Raw genomic sequence first — 20,510 nt, 5'->3', positions numbered from 1 at the left:
TTTAAGTACTAATGGTTTTAAAGGACTTTCAAATTCATTGAGGAGGGGCTTAAGAAATGTACACAACCGTAGGAATTTGGGGAATATATATTCCTTATTACTTTACAATAGTTATGCATCCATATAGGGCTGGTTATCTAGGTTGCTCTCCTGTGCAAATATAACCAGTAAACATCCTTTATTGTAACGTGTGATTATTTTGTTTTCCACTAAATTTGGAATGAGTAAGGATTTTTTTTCAAGTGAAAAATGGAGGAGGGCGGGCACGGGAGTCAGAATCAGCACTTTGTTCTATCAAATTACAGTTGATTTTTATTCAGAGGTTGTTTCCTGATACTGTCTTTTCTTCGCGACCTTCCATTTTCCTCATTAACAGCTCACTTGGTCTTAACACTGGAGAGGCCTCCCTAATGCCGAAATGTTTATGAAGCGTCCCCATTTCCTGCCTATAGCATTTTGCTCTCGTTTCCAGTTTTAAAACTTTGGGGAAATACTTTCCATTCCAATTTTAGTGCCTGTGGCTCCCAATCACTCAAGATTTAAATTTCAAATAGGTCTCAGAACCGAACAACAAAAAAAGCTGAAATCCAGACAATTACTAATTTGGGGCTATTTGATGCAGGCGGTGTCGTTCTTTTCAAAGCATTGTTTTAGTGGGTGCAATCAGGAAACTAGCTATTTTGTACCGTGCTTCCCTCACTTTTGTTTCCAGCGTTCACAAACATAATGTTTAATGAGCATGGGCGAGCCTCTTCCCAAACCTTGCAGCAGTATTTTCCCACAATCCGGGCACTCGGGACAACATGGCTCCTATTAGTAGCTTCCCTCCATTCAGCTTCGGTCGCGCAGTCTTGCGACCCAGCGCTTGCGCACACAGCGGCCACCGCGCGCCATCTCACCACCCGCGTGCACGCGCCGCGCCCCGCCCCGCGGCGGAGACGCGCTCGTAGCGTCATCAGTGTTTTCGAGAAGCGTCTCAACCCTGCCGCTGTCAGCTCCATTTTGCTGTCGGAGCCCGTCGCAGCCAGTTGCGCCTTCTCAGTGGTTGTGTGGCAAGCTTTGTCTCCTTCGGCTTTGACGCTGGCAAGTGCGGTAAGACGGAGAAGGAAGCGGGCTAGGTGTCAGGTCCTTTTTTTCTGTGGGTATAGAGCGCCAGGCGATGTCTCCTCCCTGCTTGTTGGCCGCCGGGAGTCTCCTGCACGACCACCCCCTTGACACTCCCCCCACTCCCTGGGCTGCACAAAGGCGGCCCCGCTCGACTTCCTAGCTCTGCCGAGGCTGTCGCTGCTAGTTTCTGTTTGAAGTTCGACACCCCAGATACTGACGGAGGGTGGTGACAGTGGTTGTGAAGCCGGGAGCGCTCCTCGAACGTTTGCCTTCCTCAGAGGGGGTTGGGAGGGCTGAGCCCGGGCGCCATCTTATCGGCGGCGGCTGCCTCGGCCGAGCTATAAAATGGCGGCGGAGCGGAGGCGGCGAAGCTTCCTGTTGTGCGTGTTGTTTACTTGAGTTCTGGAATGTGCGTGAGTCACGCTTTTGTGAGAAACTGTTCGTAGCAAATGGAGACAGAGACGGAATACATTGATTTGGTTTAAGGCAATATCATTTAACATCTGGTTGAGTCTTAAAGGATTGGAGTGAATCTGGAGCGCCTTTCCCCTCAGGGGTGTCTAGGTCTAGAAACTCGAGGAAAGATAAATACAGTATTTGAGGAGCGTGTGAACAGGCATTTTATGCATTGAAGTTCTGCGCCTCCACTCGCTGGGGAACAGTTGGGAGTGTTTTGAGTCAGACTTGAGTGCAGAGGCGTGGTGGAGTCCGGGCAGTTAGTACTGGTAAGAGTGGTAGTTGATGAAGTCATTTCTGTAGAATGTCTTTTTCAAGTTAGGGATTTTTGTTCGAAACATTTCTGAAAGGAAGATGGCTCCCCCTTCCCCCAAGTTGATTGTGTAAGATTCCTTTTAGCATAAGGTAGGTTTTGTTACATAAGTGCTGGGGAGTGGTAGTCAGAAGACGGTGTTTTGTAGTTTTCTAATGCCATCGTTGACTTCTGTGTTTAATAAAAGGCCTTGATAGTTTGATCGATTTACTCCCTTTACAGAAATTTTCATTAATGATGGTTCTGTTGAGAACAACGTTTGTGATTGCAAGTGAGTTGGAGGCTAGTTTCTGATGGTACCGCGTTTTGCTGCAGAGAATTAAATATGTGGACCTATAGTAAGTTTCTGCTGGCAGGAAGGGGGTATGATTTTAACAAAATTGATAAATTGGGGTTTCCCCCTTTTCCTACACTCTTCCAATAAATCCATGTATGACATGCATAATACCTATGAAAAAAGTTCAGACTCCACATTATGGGACAGAGCAGTCTTTGGGTTTATTGGTGATTTCAGATTGGGTGACTGACTTTTGAACTTTGAACTTCTGATTTAAAAAGAACACGTCATGGCTAGAGTGAATTTGCAAAGAAGAGTTTTATTCAGTTGCTCAGTGTTGACATGTGAGATACTATATAACTGGGAAAAAACTTGTCTTTTCTGTAGATGAGACACTCAAAGAGAAGTTACTGTCCTGATTGGGATGAAAAAGATTGGGATTATGCAAAATGGAGGAGCAGCAGCAGTCATAAAAGAAAGAAGACATCACATAGCAGTGCCCGGGAGAATAAGCACTGCAAATATAATCACTCTAAAACATCTGATAGGTAAGGAGGGCATTACATATAAAAAAAAAACAACGTTAAAAAACATGTTCACTATAACATCATGTGTCAAAAATGGGGGGTACTACATTTTCACGATTAAAACTAGTATCACTTAAATAACTGACTGTTATTCCTTTCTGTTTCCAATGATGGCTTGTAATGTTGGTAAAATTGTGTGGCTTTCTTTATTGGTGGGGAAAACAAAATCTTATTAAAAGAGGACTGTCTTAAGAGATTTACTGAGAATTTGAGGATGTTTAGTATTAGCATAAAGCGTGGGAAAAATTTGTTTATCTTTCTAGCCATTATATGGAAAGCAGATCCATAAATGAGAAAGATCATTATAGTCGACGCTACATTGATGAATACAGAAATGACTACAGTCAAGGGTGTGAAACTGGACATCGCCATAGGGACCATGAAAGCAGATATCAGAACCATAGTAGCAAGTCCTCTGGTAGAAGTGGAAGAAGTAGTTATAAAAGCAAACACAGGATTCACCACAGTACTTCACATCATCGTTCACATGGGGTATGAGCTCTTTTAAAACATTTTGGAAATTTTGTTTCCCATGTGGAACAGGAAAGCATTAATTTGTGTGTGATCATTTGAGAAAGTTCTGTTTAAGATGAAGTCATCTCAATTTTAACTTGCAGGATTCTTTCTGTTTGTGCATTGGATAGGAAATTCCCGAAGTATGATACATAGTTATATAATTACTAGATTTTATTACTATTTGGCAGCTAATTGTCATTCCATTGAAATTGTGGAGGGAATTTAATTTATGTTAGTTCATAGCAATGATTGCAAGTTAGTCTGATTTTTTTTTAATGGTAAACACAGTTGATTTGTTTTGATAAATTGAGGCTTGATCACAAAAATGGATTGGGCATTTTATTTTTATATGAGGATTAAGTGTTCCTCTGTTCTAGCAAAGCATGCACTCTGATCTTTTTCACTAAGCAAATCACTTTAACAGTTTTGAACAGAGTGAGATGTGTATTAATTTGGAGGTCAGCTCAGATGACATTTAAAATGCCATGGTGTTATTCTTGTATACCAAATCATTTTTTCTCCCCCAAATTAGGACTTTTATTTACTGTTTCAACATTTGTACTTTTAGATTCGTTAGGAAATCTTAGTATGGCCACAGTCTATTTTGACAAGTAAATATTACATCCTACAATTTTGCAATGTTAGGACACTAGGAACTTAAAATTATGTTTCAGTGAATGCTACAACTAAGCCATTTTTTAAAAACAAGAAAACAATTGTATTATGTTTTGTTGCCTTGCCACTTTGAGTATCTTATCTGAAAATCTGTTCCTTGCCATGTTTTTCTCCTGTTAACATAAACTATGTGCCCTGTGAATTTCTGGGGACTGAATTTGAAATTGCTCCTGCCAACCGTTTGTGGCCTGGCGTGTATCTGAATGCCTGAATATCTCCCCGCTGAATGAATTTCGTATTCTGCCCTGAATTCACTCGGGTATATTGATTGGCTGGATGATCTTGGTGCCGCCCACTTGACGTTTCCAGAAGAGTCACCGAAGGAAAAGAACCAGGAGTGTAGAGGATGATGAGGAGGGTCACCTGATCTGTCAGAGTGGAGACGTACTAAGTGCAAGATGTATAGAATATTTTTCAACACTTATTAACTTTTCAGATAACATAATCTATATATATATATATAGTTTAAGATTTCAGGGATTTGGAAATCTTTTTTTCTTTCTCTGTTTTTGTTTTTTTTCCATTTATTTTGGTGGTGGGGGGAGTTGTTTTTTTTTCCTTTAGAAATTTAATGTTTGTTATGTAGAACTTCCAAAACAGTAATTCAAGTTAATGAAATAAGCTTTAAAAATGAAATTAGACCTAAAAATAGTTACATGTTTTTTGACAGTGTTGACCAATAAAATAGTGATAAGGACATTTGTAGCATCAACTAGAATAATCTGCATTTTTAGCATTTATTATGATAAGTGAAATGTTTTCACTTCTTGGTGTGACTGAGAGTGATTTTTCTCTTTTAGATGAAATTGTTGATACTTTAGGTGAAGGAGCTTTTGGAAAAGTCGTGGAGTGCATCGATCGTAAAGCGTAAGTTTTCTAGCCTGAGATAGCACTTGGGGTAGTCAACAGTATAGAAGCTTTGTTTAGCTTTAGAATGTGGTCTGACCATTAGTTAGGTAGATTTTTACCCTTTTGGCTTGGGTTTTTTATTTGAACTCCCAGTCAAAGGCATTAGCTTGTTTTTGTTTTTTTCTTCTTAAGATTTTTATTGGGGAAGGGGAACAGGACTTTATTGGGGAAGAGTGTGTACTTCCCGGACTTTTCCAAGTCAAGATGTTGTCCTTTCAATCTTAGTTGTGGAGGGCGCAGCTCAGCTCCAGGTCCGGTTGCCGTTGTTAGTTGCAGGGGGCGCAGCCCACCATCCTTTGCGGGAGTCGAACCGGCAACCTTTGTGGTTGAGAGGACGCACTCCATCCAACTGAGCCATCCGGGAGCTCAGCAGCAGCTCAGCTCAAGGTGCCGTGTTCAATCTTAGTTGCAGGGGGTGCAGCCCACCATCCCTTGCTGGAGTCGAGGAGTTGAACCGGCAACCTGTGGTTGAGAGCCCTGCGCTCCAACTGAGCCATCTGGCCATCCGGGAGCTGAGTGGCAGCTCATTGACTTTATTCTAGTTGCGGAGGGTGCAGCTTGCTGGCCCATGTGGGAATCAAACTGGCAGCCCCGTTGCCCAGAGCTCGCGCTCTAACCAACTGAGCCACCTGTCTGCCCTGTTTGTATTTTTAAGCAGTAGCAATTAATAGTATATGCAGTCTCTAATTTCAATTTGAAGCTGAGAATAGATTTTATTCTTTTGTTGTTTCACTGGACACGATTGTGAACGTTTTCTTTCTTTTTATCCCCCCCCCCATCAGTGGTTCTCAGTCTTGATTTTATATTATGAGTCTTTGTAGCTTTGCTCACCCCATACCTAATGAAGCAGTCTTCAAGATAGTTACTTACAAACCTGTATTTTTAGATGAAAAAAGGTACCATAATTATCATCCTGCTAGCACAGCCAGGGCTGAGAATTTTTCTAGGTTGTTGTCACAAATTATCTATGTCCATCAAACTATTGATTGACATTTCTTAAGATAGCATAAGAAATTTTTTTGTTACCTTTTTTGTTCTCTGAAATTTTTTCCTATCAGAATAATGAATCTTTTCTAAATGATTTGTCTGAGGATGCTTTCTATTATTGGTGAGATTCTGAGAGTTAGAGCTTCTTACTGTACCCTCACAGTATCCCAGCTTGATTGGTAACCTGGACCAAAGGAAGATTTGAGATACTGTTTGCCAATGATGTGTACTATAGGAAGAAACTGCTTTATGTACATTTGTTTTGAGTCTTAGTTGGAATGCAAATTGAGGTGGTAATATCCCAATATTCTTGTTAGGTTAGGATTGTTTATACATAGTTTAGTTGAAGGACCAAAAATAAAATCATGTGAGTGGTGGTCTGATGAAAGAAATGTTTGTGACTCAACATGTATTTCTATTATCCATCCTACCATATGTCCAAAGGTCATTCTAGTTGCTTATATTGTGTTGCAGTTAGAAGAGAGTACTTAACATATAATCAGACAAAACTGAATTCTAGGCCATACAGTCAATAAAACAATTATGAATCAAAGTAGAAGTAGAGTGGTGGAATAATGCAATTCAATATCTTTATCATTTTTTAAAACTTGTACTTATTCTCTCTGACAGGGGAGATAGACATGTAGCAGTAAAAATAGTTAAAAATGTGGATAGATACTGTGAAGCTGCTCGCTCAGAAATACAAGTACTGGAACACTTAAATACAACAGACCCCAGCAGTACATTGTAAGTATCAAAATAGAACTTAAGAAATGGCCTCAGGTAGATTTTAATTGTAAGAAGCTGTACTAAGTTATTTTTTGTCTGTTTATAGCCGCTGTGTCCAGATGTTGGAGTGGTTTGAGCATCATGGTCACATTTGCATTGTGTTTGAGCTACTGGGACTTAGTACTTATGATTTTATTAAAGAAAATGGTTTTCTGCCATTTCAAATGGATCATATCAGGAAGATGGCACATCAGATATGCAAATCTGTGAATTGTAAGTACTTTGGCATATCTTCCAGAAACAAGTTTATTGAGACTAATTTAATGACTGATTTGGATTTGGAATACTAGGACTTTGAAGCCTGAGTTAAGAGTAGGTATAACAAATATGTTTATAACAAGTTGTTGTTGTATGGTGTAGATAGCTCCCATTACTGCTTTTCATTCAGTAAATAGTGTATTAACACGTTGTGTACGGATCACGAGAATCTTCGTTTTTATCTGAGCCATGCGTTAAGGACGGATAACGAGAATTCTCGTTTTTACTGTTGACTCTTTTTACTTTGCATATTTTATTGAATTATTTGTGTTTCCTTAATATCTAACGGGCAAATGTCGTTAATGAATAAAGTCTGCATCATATGTACACTTTTTAGAATTCATATTATTTTTTTCTAAAAAAATAGTGATTTTCAATCGGATACATTTTTTCACCCATGAGTCATTTCACGTGTTGCATTCACAACAGTGGATGTACGAATAAACAGAGTTTTCCAGAACTGTAGTGATTTGTTTATAACATTTGGAACCTTAGTATCCCTTAGGCGATTTTGAATTATGTTATTTTTGGAAAAACACCGAATTATTTAACTCTTCGGTGATATCTCATGAAATACATATTGTAACCTCGTCAATGCAAAGTTATAGGAAGTTGAAAGGAATTATTTTCATATTATTGGCCATAGTGACGCAACAATGCTACCATGCATTGCTTTGTTCAACATATCATGCATTGCTATGCAACAATGCTACCATTCGCGTTAGAATGGATTTTTTTCAAAGCCGCATTGTTCTCCATTGCACGATTCGAAATTTCAAAAGATTGAGCAGAGAGCAGTGAGAGGCCAAGACAGGGAGGTGAGACGAGTGGCGATAGGGAACCAGCTGTGAAAGTGCCTATGCAGCGGGCCCCCAAGGAAGACAATCCGGCCAGGCTCTCGGGAGATTTGGCCACGCATCATCTGGAGCCCATAGTGGGAAGAGGAAAGAAAAAATACCACACGGGTGTGTAAAGTGTGCACATCAAAAAAAGTGAGAAGTGAAACTCGGTACATAGGCAATTTTTGCCGTGTCCCACTGCACAAAGGAAGCTGCTTTCTGCAGTATCACACCAGGAGGGATTACTAACATCATAGGTGAGTAAATCCTAAAAAATTCCGTAGAAAAATAATAAATGACATAGAAGCATTTACGCTTTAAAGAGAAGAGTACATTTTAAAGTAGTTTCTTTTAAAAACCTGCCAGAACAGAGGGGTATGAGGGATTTAAACCCCGCGGTATGCAACGTGTTAATACATTGTTATGTAGAAAATGAAGATATAGTCTTTCTGATTCCTAAAACTATTAACCTACAACCACTGAGTTAAAATTAAGGAATGTCAAATCTCAGCTCAAGAAGAGAGAAGGATAATTCTTCATTTTTTAAGCAGTTAGCTGTCAGTAGACTAATTTTTTAAGGAGGCTTAGTGGGTTTCAGTTACTGGTGGTTTTCTAGCAGGCTGTTGAATGTTTACCATTTCTTTAGACTTGTGAAAAAAGCATCAGAGATTTTTGTATTGGTAAGGCTTTTGGGTTTGGTTAGGTTTTGGGGTTTTGAGTCATAGATAACAACTTTTTCTGTTTCATGCTCAGTTTTGCACAGTAATAAGTTGACTCACACAGACTTAAAGCCTGAAAACATCTTGTTTGTGCAGTCTGACTACACAGAGGCGTATAATCCCAAAATGGTAAGTCTTCAATGTATTATCTTCAGTTTTCATGGAATACTTTGTTTTTTTAATCTTATGCCTTCTTAACTATCATTTATGGTTTTCAGAAACGTGATGAACGTACCTTAATAAATCCAGATATTAAAGTTGTAGACTTCGGAAGTGCAACATACGATGATGAACATCACAGTACATTGGTATCTACAAGACACTATAGGGCACCTGAAGTTATTTTAGGTAAGTATTTAATTGTGCTTTGGGAACCTTTATATGTCTTTATTGAAGCTGATTTAAAATTATAGTTCTAGGTCCTTATTTTTGTGGGACTTTTAACCTTAAGGAATTAGTATCAAAACACATTAAGGATTTTAAGCTTTTATTTGTTCCACATAGCCAGCTCTGGGGCTTTTGAGTAAGTGTGTTAACCTTTTTGGAATTTAGTTCGCATGTTTATAATATGTTGTGGAGTTTTAAACATAAATATCCCAGATACTTTGAATGTCCAGTCAGTTCTTGTATGGTGTAGATAGCTCCCATTTTATAGGTCCGGAAATACAGGCTTATAAAAAAATTCTCCCCCCAATTTACTAGTCTCAAGAGCCAGTTAGGACTTGCAACCAGATGTCTTCAAGAGCCCAAACTCTTAACATACTATGCTATTATATTTAATCTTGGATTAAGTGATTCTTTTAGAGTCTTTTCTAGGTCAACCATAAAATCATACACATTTTTTAAAATGTGAAGAAATACTGAGAATTTGTTTCTTCTAACAGTTTGCTTTATTTTGCAGCCTTAGGATGGTCCCAACCATGTGACGTCTGGAGTATAGGATGTATTCTTATTGAATACTACCTTGGATTTACAGTATTTCCAGTAAGTGTCAATGATGTATTTCAGTGTCTGCACAAGAAAAATGCCTGTTTTATGTGAATGAGCACTTGAACTCAAGTACACACATTTAGGTAGCTGTGTTCCCTCATCATAGACTGTCAATTGTAGATAAGTATAAAGAAATACAAATCATGTAATTCTGATGCTGTTGTGCATTTGTATTTCCTTAATAATTTATTTTATTTAAAACATTTTAAAGTATAAAACCTTGTTGAATTAGATGAAATCTTTGATCTTGTTCTGTAAGCCTTTAATACTTGTTGTCCGCTGTAACTTGCTAAAAGTATGCCTTTTTTAGTGATCACCTTCCTGGTGTCTTCTAATCATGTATGGACTAGAAACATAGCAGCTATGTTAAATGAGAATAAAGCACAATGTGCAAGTAAAGGTAGTTAACAAGTTTTCCTTACCATTTCAGACGCATGATAGTAAGGAGCACTTGGCAATGATGGAAAGGATTCTTGGGCCTTTACCAAAACATATGATACAGAAAACCAGGTATGTTTTATGTAACAGTAGTGCGCCATCCTTAGTACCACTTGGTCACCTGTCCTGATGAAAACAAAAACAATGAAATCAGACTAATGTTTTTTTCAATCAAGTAGCTGATTACTTTGCTGGGAAGCCAATAACTATCTCTAGGCTGCCTTTTAGATCTCTAGAAAAGCATTAATCTCTGATCTATAAAAACTGAGTAATTGATAAAACCAGTCATTTTTGCTAGATGCTTAAGTTTTCATTATCAACATTCTAAACATTAATGGGTATTGATTTACTCTTAGGAAACGTAAATATTTCCATCATGATCGATTAGACTGGGATGAACACAGTTCTGCTGGTAGATACGTTGCAAGGCGCTGTAAACCTCTGAAGGTAAGCCTGGTCATTGCTTAAATGGCCCTTGAGTTTCCCATCTTTTTATGGTGGGGAAATAAAATTATAAATGGTGGTAGAAAAGGCTGTTGACTATTTCTTTTCCTTCCAGGAGTTTATGCTTTCTCAGGATGCTGAACATGAGCTTCTCTTTGACCTCATTCAGAAAATGTTGGAGTATGATCCAGCTAAAAGGATTACTCTCAAAGAAGCCTTAAAGCATCCTTTCTTTTACCCTCTAAAAACTGCAGATCTGTAATTGTACAGCTCTCTTGAAGAAATTTTATAGACTGTATCAGTCTTTTTAAATTTTAAGTTATTTTGTACAGCTTTGTAAATTTCTTAAATTTTTATATTGCCATGTTTATTTTTAGATGATTTGTTAAGTACACAGCTAAGTAATGAACATCTTTTTCAGTGATTACTGTATAAAATGATTTATTCAGAATAAATTTTTGTGTTTGAGAAATTTTATGAATCTGCATAGTTTGTATCACTATTTTTCTGTCTTTAAAGGATGGACATGTTTTTCCTATTGGAGGATTCCTTAAGTTTTCAGAAATACTTAGCTTTGTTTCCATTTTAGCAATTTCCAGCATTGGAACGAAAGTCTTTGTTCTCTAAATCAAATGTTGTAATGAAACCAAATTACAGGACATAAAGAAGTCCAAGAGGATTTTGTTCTCCTTTTATTCTTGTTCAAATTTAATACTACTTTCTTGTCTACTCCTGAATGGGATTTTGGAAATGGCTTAAGGTCCTGTGCTCCTTCAGGAATGATAATGAATAACAAACAGAAAAGCTTCCAGAATCCTCTGCAGCCAAGTCTGAATTGAGTGACTAATTAAAGTCAGGTTTTGTCCATGGTTTTAGCTATACTTGATCCATTATACTTGATGCTACACAGTTTGGTGGGATATTTTGGTTTGTTTTTAACTTACTTGGAGTAGTTTTAGGTTCACAGCAAAATTGAGAGGATACAGGGATTTCTGATACACCTTCTGCTCTGCCATCCCCGTCCGCCCATGCACTGCTTCCCCCATTATCAACATCCTTCACCACTGTATTGACATAATTACTCAAAGCCCTTAGATTATCTCGAGTTCACTTTTTCTATTGGACATTCTATGGGTTTGGACAAATGAATAACATGTACCCATCATTATATAATACAGTATTTTCACTGTTGTAAAAATCTGTCTATTCATCTCTCCCCTGCCCCTAACTTCTGATAACCACTGATCTTTTTGTTGTCTCCATAGTTTTCTTTTTCTAGAATGTCATGTAGTTGGAATCACACAATACATATAGTCTTTTCAGATGGGCTTTCATTTAAATAATGTACATTTGAGGGTCCATGTCTTTTCATAGCTTTATAGTTCATTTTTTTAAAAATTTCTATTAAAAATATAATTAGCATACAATATTATGTTTCAGGTATACACAATAGTTATTCAGCATATGCCTAAAGAAGTGATTACCGTAATCGAGCAACCATCTGACACTACCATGCTATCACAATGTTATTGACGATATTCCCTATGCTGTACATTATATTCCCATGACTTACTTTATACCTGGAAATTTGGATTTCTTACTCCACATCCCCCCGCCCTTTTTTAACTTTTCAGTTGCTGTTGCCATTCAATATTTTATATTTCAGGTGTACAGCATATGGTTAGACATAATTTAAGAAGGGATCCCCTGACTAGTGTAGTACCTACCTGGCACTAGACATAATTATCACCATATTATTGACTACATTCCCTAAGCTTTGCTTTACATCCCCATGACTATTTTGTAACTACCAATTTGTACTTCTTAGTCCCCCCTTTTCACCCACACCCTCAACCTTCTTTCCATCTGGCAACCATCAAAATGTTCTCTGAATCTGTTTCTGTTTTGTTTTTTTGGATTCCACATACAAGCAAAATCACATTGCATCTGTCTTTGACATATTCCACTCAGCACAATACGCTCCAGGTCCACCCATATTCCATTGTATAGATGTACTACCACTTTATCCATTTTTGTATCGATGGACAACCTAGGTTTCCTCCACATCTTAGCCATTGTAAACAATGCTGCAGTGAACGAATGGATGCTCACGTCTCCTCGAAGTAGCTTTGGGTTTTGGATAAATACTAGAAAGTGGGATTACTGGGTCCTTTGTGTCTTGTTAAATTAGTCTTTGTTTTAAAGTCTATTTTGTCTGGTATAAGGATTGCCACCAACATTTTTTGTTTTTCCGTTTTCATGAAATAACTTTTCTATCCCTTTGAGTGTGTGTGTTTTTCAATCTCAAGTTAGTCTGTTGTAGGCAGCATATGTAAGAGTTTTGTTTTATCCATTCAACCACCCTATATTTTTTGTCGAAGCATTTAATCCATTTACATTGAAAATAATTGATACATACGTAACTTTCCATTTTATTCATAATTTCAATTTTTTTTTTTTCCATCTTGAAGTCCCTCTAACATTCCTTGTAATACTGGTTTGGTGGTGATGAACTCCGTTAGCTTTTTCTGGGAAGCTCTTTATCCTTCGGTTTTAAATGATAGCCCTTGTTTTTCATCACTTTGAATATTTCTTGCCAATCCCTTCTGTCCCAAAGTTTCTATTGAGAAATCAGCTGATAGTTTTATGGGAGTGCCTTTGTAGGTTACTAACTGCTTTTCTCTTGATGCTTTTAGCATTCTCTCTTTGTTCTTAACCTTTCCCATTTTACAATGTGTCTTGGTGTGGGCCTGTTTGGGTTCGTCTTTTGGGGACTGCACTTCCTGGGCTTGTATATCTATTTCCTTAGCCAGAAAAGTTTTCAGTCATTATTTCTTCAAATAAATTCTCAATCCCGTGCTTTCTCTCTTCTGGTACCCCTATGATGCGAATGTTGTTATGCTTGATGTCCCAGAGGTCTCTTAAATTATTCTCATTTTTTGAGGATTCTTTTTTCTGTTTGCTGTTCTAATTGTGTGTTTTCTGCTACCTTGTTTTCCAAATCATTGATTTGATCCTCTGCTTCATCTAGTCTACTGGTGATTCCTTCCAGTGCATTCTTCATTTGAGTTATTGTATTCACTTCTGACTGGTTCTTTTTTGTGGTTTCTGTGTCCTTTTTTTTTGCTTGCTGTTCGTTGACGTGTTCACTAAGTTCCTTGAGCATCCTTATAACCATTGTTTTCAACTTTATCTGGTAGGTTGCCTCCATTTTGTTCTTTTTCTGGCGTTTTCTCCCTCATTTGGGACGTATTTCTTTGTTTTCTCATTTTGATTGCCTCTGTTTGTTTCTATATATTAGGGACTGCTATGTCTCCCAGTCTTGCCAGGCTGGTGGCCTTAAGTAACAGGTCCTGTGGGGCCCAGTGGCACAGCCTCCCTGGTCACCAGAGTCAGGTGCTCCAGAAGTGTCCTTGTGTGGGTTGTTTGCCCTCCTGTTCTAGTTGAGCCTTGATTGCTTTTGGCATGTTACTGGGTGGTACTGATCCTCAGGCTGACTGGCTGTAGGGTTTGGCTTCGTTCACAGCTTATGGGCTGCTTTTTGGGGGGATTATCCCATGGAGCAGGATTCGCTCTACCGGCTCTGGTGCCTGTTGAGACCGCCTTTTGTGTGTGTCACTTATGGAGTGAATTGGGTGGTGCTCTGCTGTGGTCTGAAACCAACCTCCAAGTGTGTTAATTCTAGGGCTTCTTGGGATGGGCTCTGGTGCAGGCTCAGGTCTGCCACTGCCTGTGACTGGCTGGGGAGTGCCTGGTAGGAGCTACAAAGAGATCTGCAGTTGGTTGTTGCCTGTGCTGTACCTGGAGGCGCATAGGAGAGGCCACACCATGCTGCAAACCGAAGATTGCTGCCACTAGTACTGGGTCTGGGGTAGCTCCAAAAAAGCCAGGACATTCCAAGGCCTGCTGCCACCTGCTGGCTTCCATAAGGTTTAGCCACTGATAGCCTCCTGCAGGGCCACAGTTAGCTCAGTTGGTTAGAGCACAGTGCTCTTAACAAGGTTGCCGGTTCGATTCCCACAAGGGCCACTGTAAGCTGTGCCCTCCACAATTAGATTGAAACAACTACTTGAATTGGAGCTGATGGGTCCTGGAAAAACACAAATAAAAAAAGTTAATTTAGAAAAACGGGGCCGGCCCGGTGGCTCAGGTGGTTGGAGCGCCATTCTCCTAATGCTGAGGTTGCTGGTTCGATTCCCACATGGGCTAGTGAGCTGCACCCTTTATAGCTAAGATTGTGAACAACAGCTCTCCCTGGAGCTCGGCTGCCGTGAACAGCTGGAAGTTGGCGTGAGCTGCCGTTGGCTGTCATGTTGCTGCCACAAGCGGCAGGCAGCCAGCATGAGTGGCTGGCAGCCAGTGTGAGCGGCCGGTAGCCAGCGAGAGCTGCCCTGAGCTGCTGTGAGAGGCCTCCCCACAACCGGCGACCGACTGCCTCAGCCTGGGGGGGAGCGCGAGGCTCAACACCAGCATGGGCCAGGGAGCTGTGCCCTACACAACTAGACTGAGAAACAATGGCTTGAACCGGAGTGTGGTGGGTGGGGAGAGGCAGAAGCAGCTGAAAAAAAAAAGTAAAAAAAGGCCTCCTGCAGTATGCAAGTTGGGTGTGGTGGGTGGGGGCTCAGTGAGTCAGCAGGATGGAGCCCTGCAGAGGTCATCAGGCCAGTCAGTTTCAGATTTGTGGGGGCAGGCTCAATACAGGAAAGATGGTGCCTGCCTACCAACCACAGGGGAGAAGGGCCCCATATAGGGAAAATGGGGACTGTATCTCCAGTCCTTGCCCTGAAGTTGCACAACTCAGTCTCTCCCCATGTCTCCGACATTCCCAGAGTCACCGTACCTCTGCTGGAGACCAGGGTGAGTGCCTGTGTAGGCCCTTTAAGACAGTGTCTGGGTTTCCCACAGCCTTCTGTCCCACACAGACGGTTGGTGTCTCCACTGTTTTTCACAGCAAGAAGTTGTGGGGGCTCCTTGGCACTAGTACTCTGGGCTGGGGAGCCTGGTGTGGAAGGGTCGGGTCCCTCGCTCCCTGGGGAATCTGTGTGGCCGAGATATATCTCCTGATTTTCAAGTGCCACATGTGGGTGTGGGACCAGCCTGTTTCTTGTCTCTGCCCCTCCTAGCAGTCTTGACATAGCTTCTTTATATCCTGAGTCATAAAATTTGTGTTCAGCTAGATTTCAGGTGGCTTTCCAGATTGATTGTACTATAATTTAGTTGTAATTTTGATGTGTTCACAGGATGAGGCAAGCACAGTGTTTACTTCACCATCTTAGGTCTCCTATAGTTCGTTTCTTTTTACTGCTGAATCAATATTCCATTGGAGGTACTACTAACGGACATCTTGGTTGGTTTCAAGCTTTGACAATTATGAGTAAAGTTGCTATAAACATCTGTATACAGGTTTTTTTGTTTGTTTATTTTTAATTTATTGGGGTGACAATTGTTAGTAAAATTACATATATTTCAGGTGTACAATTCTGTGTTACATCATCTATAAATCCCATTGTGTGTTCACCACCCAGAGTCAGTTCTTCCATCACCATATATTTGATCCCCCTTTGTATACAGGTTTTGTGTGGACATGAGTTTCCAATTCCATCAGATTGTTTCCTTGACTTCTAAGAGTTCTGTGTATATTTTGGGTAACAGTCTTTTGTCAGATGTTTCTTTTGTAAATATTTTCTCCCAGTCTGTGGCTTGTATTCTCTGGATGTCTTTTACAGAGCAGAAGTTAATTTTTCAGAAGTCAGTTCGTCAATTCTTTCATGGATAATGCCTTTAATGGTAACTGTAAAAACTCATCACCATACCCAGGAACATCTAAGTTTTCTCCTTTTATCTTCTCGGAATTTGATATAGTTTTGTGTTTTACATTTAAGTGTAATCCATTTCGAGTTAATTTTTGCAAGGGATGTAAGGGGTCTGTCTAGATTAATTTTTTTGCACGTGAATGACCAATTGTTCCCACACTATTTGGTGAAATGAGGGTTTTTTGTGTTTCGGGTTTTTTCCCCCCAGAAATTTAATACAATTAAAGCTGAGGAATATTAAGCTGACTTGTAGATTATACTATAAATTCTTCCTTGTTGCCAAGATAAGGATACCAACTCTACAGCCAGACTGCATATTCAGATCTAGCTCTTACTTGCTGCATGACCCTGGGATGTCAGTCTGTGTTTGCCTATATTATTTGTAAAACTAAGGAAGATTATAGTATTTACCTCAAAGTTATAAATTAGTTTGATTTGTGAAAAACAATTGGAATAATGGCCTATATTTTATGTAAGCTGTTCTGGGAAGAAGGGGCACATTGTCTTTGGTATTTTGCATGTTTCTTTGGTCCCATGTGATAGTCTTTTAAGGTTGATTTACTTCCCACTTGAAAAGCACATCAAGGTTCCCTGTGTAGAGGATTTTTCTGAATTTTTTGTTGTTGTTGAGAAGAGCCTTAAATTATGTACTATATTACAGTCCTAAATTTTGCCATTGAAGATGGTAACAGGGATATTTAGTTGTACTATTTACTAGCCTAAGAGTTGAGTCAAAATTGCATTGATTGCATGTTTGACTGGAAGTAAAATGCATTAGATTGGATGATATAAACCTTAAAGGACTGTATTTTCTTAGATTTAAGAGAGGCATTTCCAGGCTTTGATGCTTATCCTGCCTTAGGAATGGTGTTCCAGAACCAATTTGCTAATATCCCATTGGTTGGAGTCACGTACTGGGCCCTATAATCTACATGGGAATCTACAAGGTTATGTGGCAAAAGGTCTGTACAAAGGCAGGGATAATTTAGAGCATCAATGGAGTTACCCATCCTTACCTACTCCAGTCTCTTGACAGAAGCTGTAGTGAGCCTTGTACACCAAATATACCTGACTCATCTCAAAATCCTCCAAAGGCTTCCATGTCAGTTTAACCAAAGTCCTCGTAACCACCTTCGTAATATACCATCTGCTGTGCCACCCCATCTTTCTGACCACATTGCCAGCTACTTTCTCCTCTAATTCATTGCTGTGGCCTCACTGGCCTTCTCATTCCTTAAACACCAAGTACAGTCCTTCTCCTAGACAGACACATCTCACTCTTTCTCCTTTTCCAGGTGTTTTTTCATTTCAGTGAGGCCTTCCATGACTACATTACTTAAAATTGCCACAGCCTCTATTGTCAGCAACCATCTGCCGCTTCTCTGCTTTACTTTTCTCTATAGCAGGAGCTTGTTTATTTTTATACCTCTGAAAAGTAAGTTCTGTGATATCAGAGATGTTTTGTTTATTGTGTACCCCAAGAGTCCATAACAATGCCAGGTAGGTTGAAGACACTCAGTAAATATTTTAATGATTTTTTTTTTTTTTTTTTTTTTTGAAGCAAAGTTCTCAGGTCTCAAAGATCTCTCTTAGGGAGAGATCCATATAGTTAACCCAGGAAAGATTGTGCAGGCAGCAGAAACATTAACTGCCCCTGAGGCATAAGTATCCTTGGTATATTTAATGATCAGCAAGGAGACCAGTGCAGTTGAAGCTGAATGGGTGTTAGAATATTAGGTGAGGTTAGACATCCAGGAGCCAGATCATGCAGGGCTTGGTAGGTCATTGTAATGTAGATTTTCTGCCTGAGATAGGAAGTCACTGGAAGTTTCCACATGGTGACAACGGTTGCCTACAACCCCTGGCTTGCAGTCTCTCCCAGTAGACGAGAGAAGTGCCTCCATTTCAAGAATTCCTAGGCAAGTTATGGTATTTTGGTTTTGCTTCAGACAACTCCAGGTGGGAGGTTTGGGGAAGAGTGGGGATATAGACAAAATAAGATTAGCCATGAAATAATAATAGTTGAAACTGGGTGATGATCAGTGAGGGTTCACTGTATTTTTTCTTGTATATGTTCTAAGTTTTCTATGAGAAAGTTTTAAAAAAGGCTTTCCATGTAACTGGACCACATTGGCTGGAGGGTGTATACATTCATTACATATTGACTGGCATTGTGCTTAACTCCACCATTTTGTGCAGACTGAATCAGATTTCTGAACCTTATGGGTTAGCAAATTTTTTCTGTAGAGATACAGTAAATATTTTAATCATTGCAGTCTATATTCAATTTTGCTGTTGTAATAAGCAAGCAGCCATAATATGTAAATGAATGGGTGCCACTGTATTCCAGTATTCGATTATTTTAGACATAGAAAACAAGGCTCAGAGGTTGAATTATTTGCCCAACATATAGCTAATAGATGGATGAAACATCTTTTTCCAAGAGTGTTTCAGGTAGGCATGCACTAGTTTTTCCAGTGTTAGGGCTCGGAAACCATAGCTTGGCGAGTGTAATTGTTTTCTCATCGTATTTTAATGATTTAGATTATAACGCCTTTGAAACCGGACCGTAATTTGCCAGTCCCTCCCATGTCCTTGTTTTGCACTCACCTTACTCTTACCTACCTCCTCCTGCAGGCCTGAATTTTGGCACAGAACAGAAATATCTTGAATCTAATCTTGTCTGAAAGTTGCTTCTAAAAATTTAAACATAATTCACAGGCCAGTTTTCATTCTACATGCAAACATCCCTGTTTTTCATCTCAACTTCACTATTCTAATGCAGGAAATACTATCAACATCTGTTCTCATTTCTTCACTTACTCAAATATTTAATGTTTACTACCTGACAAGTACTATTGGATACTGGGCATCCAACAGCCGTGATGAATAAAAGGGAAAGATAGATTGAGCTAAGGAATCATGCAGGGCCTCCCAGCAAAGGTAAATGTTGTTATATTCGCATTTAGACTACCTAGCTATTGTGTTAACAAATGCTGGTGGCCTGAGTTAGGGCAGCAGAATTAGAAGTTATTTTGGAGCTGGAATGGACAGGGCTTGACCTATTACATATGAGGGCTGAAAGGAAAAGATCTGAAGCTTTCTGGAGAGGGTAGACGGCATTACTATTTTATGAAATGAAACACTGGCATTTTTCAAACATGTATGTTTTGAGGTGTGTTAGAAGTACATTTGGGCCGAACAGAAGCAAAACTGGTCTGGAGAAAAAAAATTCTGGAGGCAAAGACCTTTTTGATGGTATCTGAAACACCCAGGCAAATGGAAAACACCAGGACAAGGACGAAGCCTCAACCAAGTCCAGCACTTAAAGGTTATTAACAAACAACAACCAGTGCAAGTTACTGCTTTTCTCTTTACATTAACAAGGAGTCTCATGAAATTTTATTTAATATCAAGGGTACAGACAAGAAGCAAGTTTCAGTTAAACAGAAATACTGCAATAATTACTGGCTTGGATGGCTGTACTTGAGATTGTTCAGTGTCAAGAACTATCTGGGTTATCAGCTATCCAGTTTTCTCCGTTCTTCAACTGTTTGCCATGCCAAGATCCATTACTCCTAACTAACAGAGAATGAAGTGTGTACAAAGAAAATATTTTATTCTTAAGATGCCAGAGAATGCAGAACATCTTTTAGAAGTAACAGAAGTTTCCGTCTATAAATGGCTTACTTATTTCCACAATAGGTTTACCTCCAAGTCAACTTTTAAGCCTTCAGGATTTCAGCTTTAAAAAAATGATTTAAACAATTTTCATTTTAAAATGCAAATTCCCTGAAATGGAACAGCTCAATTGTATTTGATAACTCTGTAGCACCCCAAATTCATTATACATATTTAATGCATAGGTCCCAAAGCTGCACTAATATGATATACATTCTAATCACATCAGTTTAATGAGATTCTGGTCCTTCTAGTCTGCAAAACAAATGATTCAGCAGATTTTTTTTTTTTTTTACTACGGTCTGCTTTAGGGTGCTATAGTAAGCACCACAAACAGCTGAGCTTTTAACTTAACCAAGGTTATTAAGAGTTATTAAATTGACACTGATTGAGTATATTTGTAAAGTATCCTCATCCTTTTTTTAATTCATTAAGCGGTGTGACTATAATCACAGAATAAGAATAAAAGGATTGTTAAGTGCACTGGAAAATTAAAATGATTGGATTTGATATGGCTGCTAATTGCCCATAGTTAATTAAATAGGGGAGAAAAGTGAGGAGGGAAAAGGGCGTTGGGAAACCTTTCTGATCCACACCAAGTTTCATACAATTATACATATAGTTGTGTTTAGGTACAAATTCACTGCAAGGTTTTTGGACAGAAGCCAATTATAAATTATTTTGAAGTGAAAAGTAGTTATCACATCTTCTA

The 20,510-nt window shown here is 39.2% G+C and overlaps 1 protein-coding gene across 1 annotated transcript; it reads left to right on the top strand.

The window, feature by feature from the left end:
- The first annotated feature begins 934 nt into the window (after nt 1-934).
- Nucleotides 935-10,781, top strand: CLK1 (CDC like kinase 1). Its single transcript, XM_019726765.3, has 13 exons — nt 935-1,092; nt 2,541-2,701; nt 3,004-3,232; nt 4,241-4,331; nt 4,732-4,798; nt 6,458-6,574; nt 6,663-6,829; nt 8,467-8,561; nt 8,651-8,780; nt 9,334-9,416; nt 9,853-9,932; nt 10,217-10,307; nt 10,420-10,781. Exons 2-13 carry the CDS (start codon nt 2,541-2,543, stop codon nt 10,564-10,566), a joined length of 1,458 nt encoding a protein of 485 aa, XP_019582324.1. The 5' UTR covers nt 935-1,092; the 3' UTR covers nt 10,567-10,781.
- The last annotated feature ends 9,729 nt before the right edge of the window (nt 10,782-20,510 follow it).

The sequence above is a fragment of the Rhinolophus sinicus genome, chromosome 17 (genome assembly GCF_057876585.1).
Source record: "Rhinolophus sinicus isolate RSI-liver-muscle chromosome 17, RSI-T2T, whole genome shotgun sequence".
NCBI classification, from domain to species: Eukaryota; Metazoa; Chordata; class Mammalia; order Chiroptera; family Rhinolophidae; genus Rhinolophus; species Rhinolophus sinicus.
This window is presented reverse-complemented; position numbering and strand designations above follow the sequence as displayed.

Coding starts and splice junctions, on each gene's coding strand:
- CLK1 (XM_019726765.3), top strand. CDS start 2,541: ATGAGACACTCAAAGAGAAGTTACTGTCCTGATTGGGATGAAAAAGAT. Junction 2,702..3,003: donor CACTCTAAAACATCTGATAG/GTAAGGAGGGCA, acceptor TTATCTTTCTAG/CCATTATATGGAAAGCAGAT. Junction 10,308..10,419: donor GGCGCTGTAAACCTCTGAAG/GTAAGCCTGGTC, acceptor TTTTCCTTCCAG/GAGTTTATGCTTTCTCAGGA.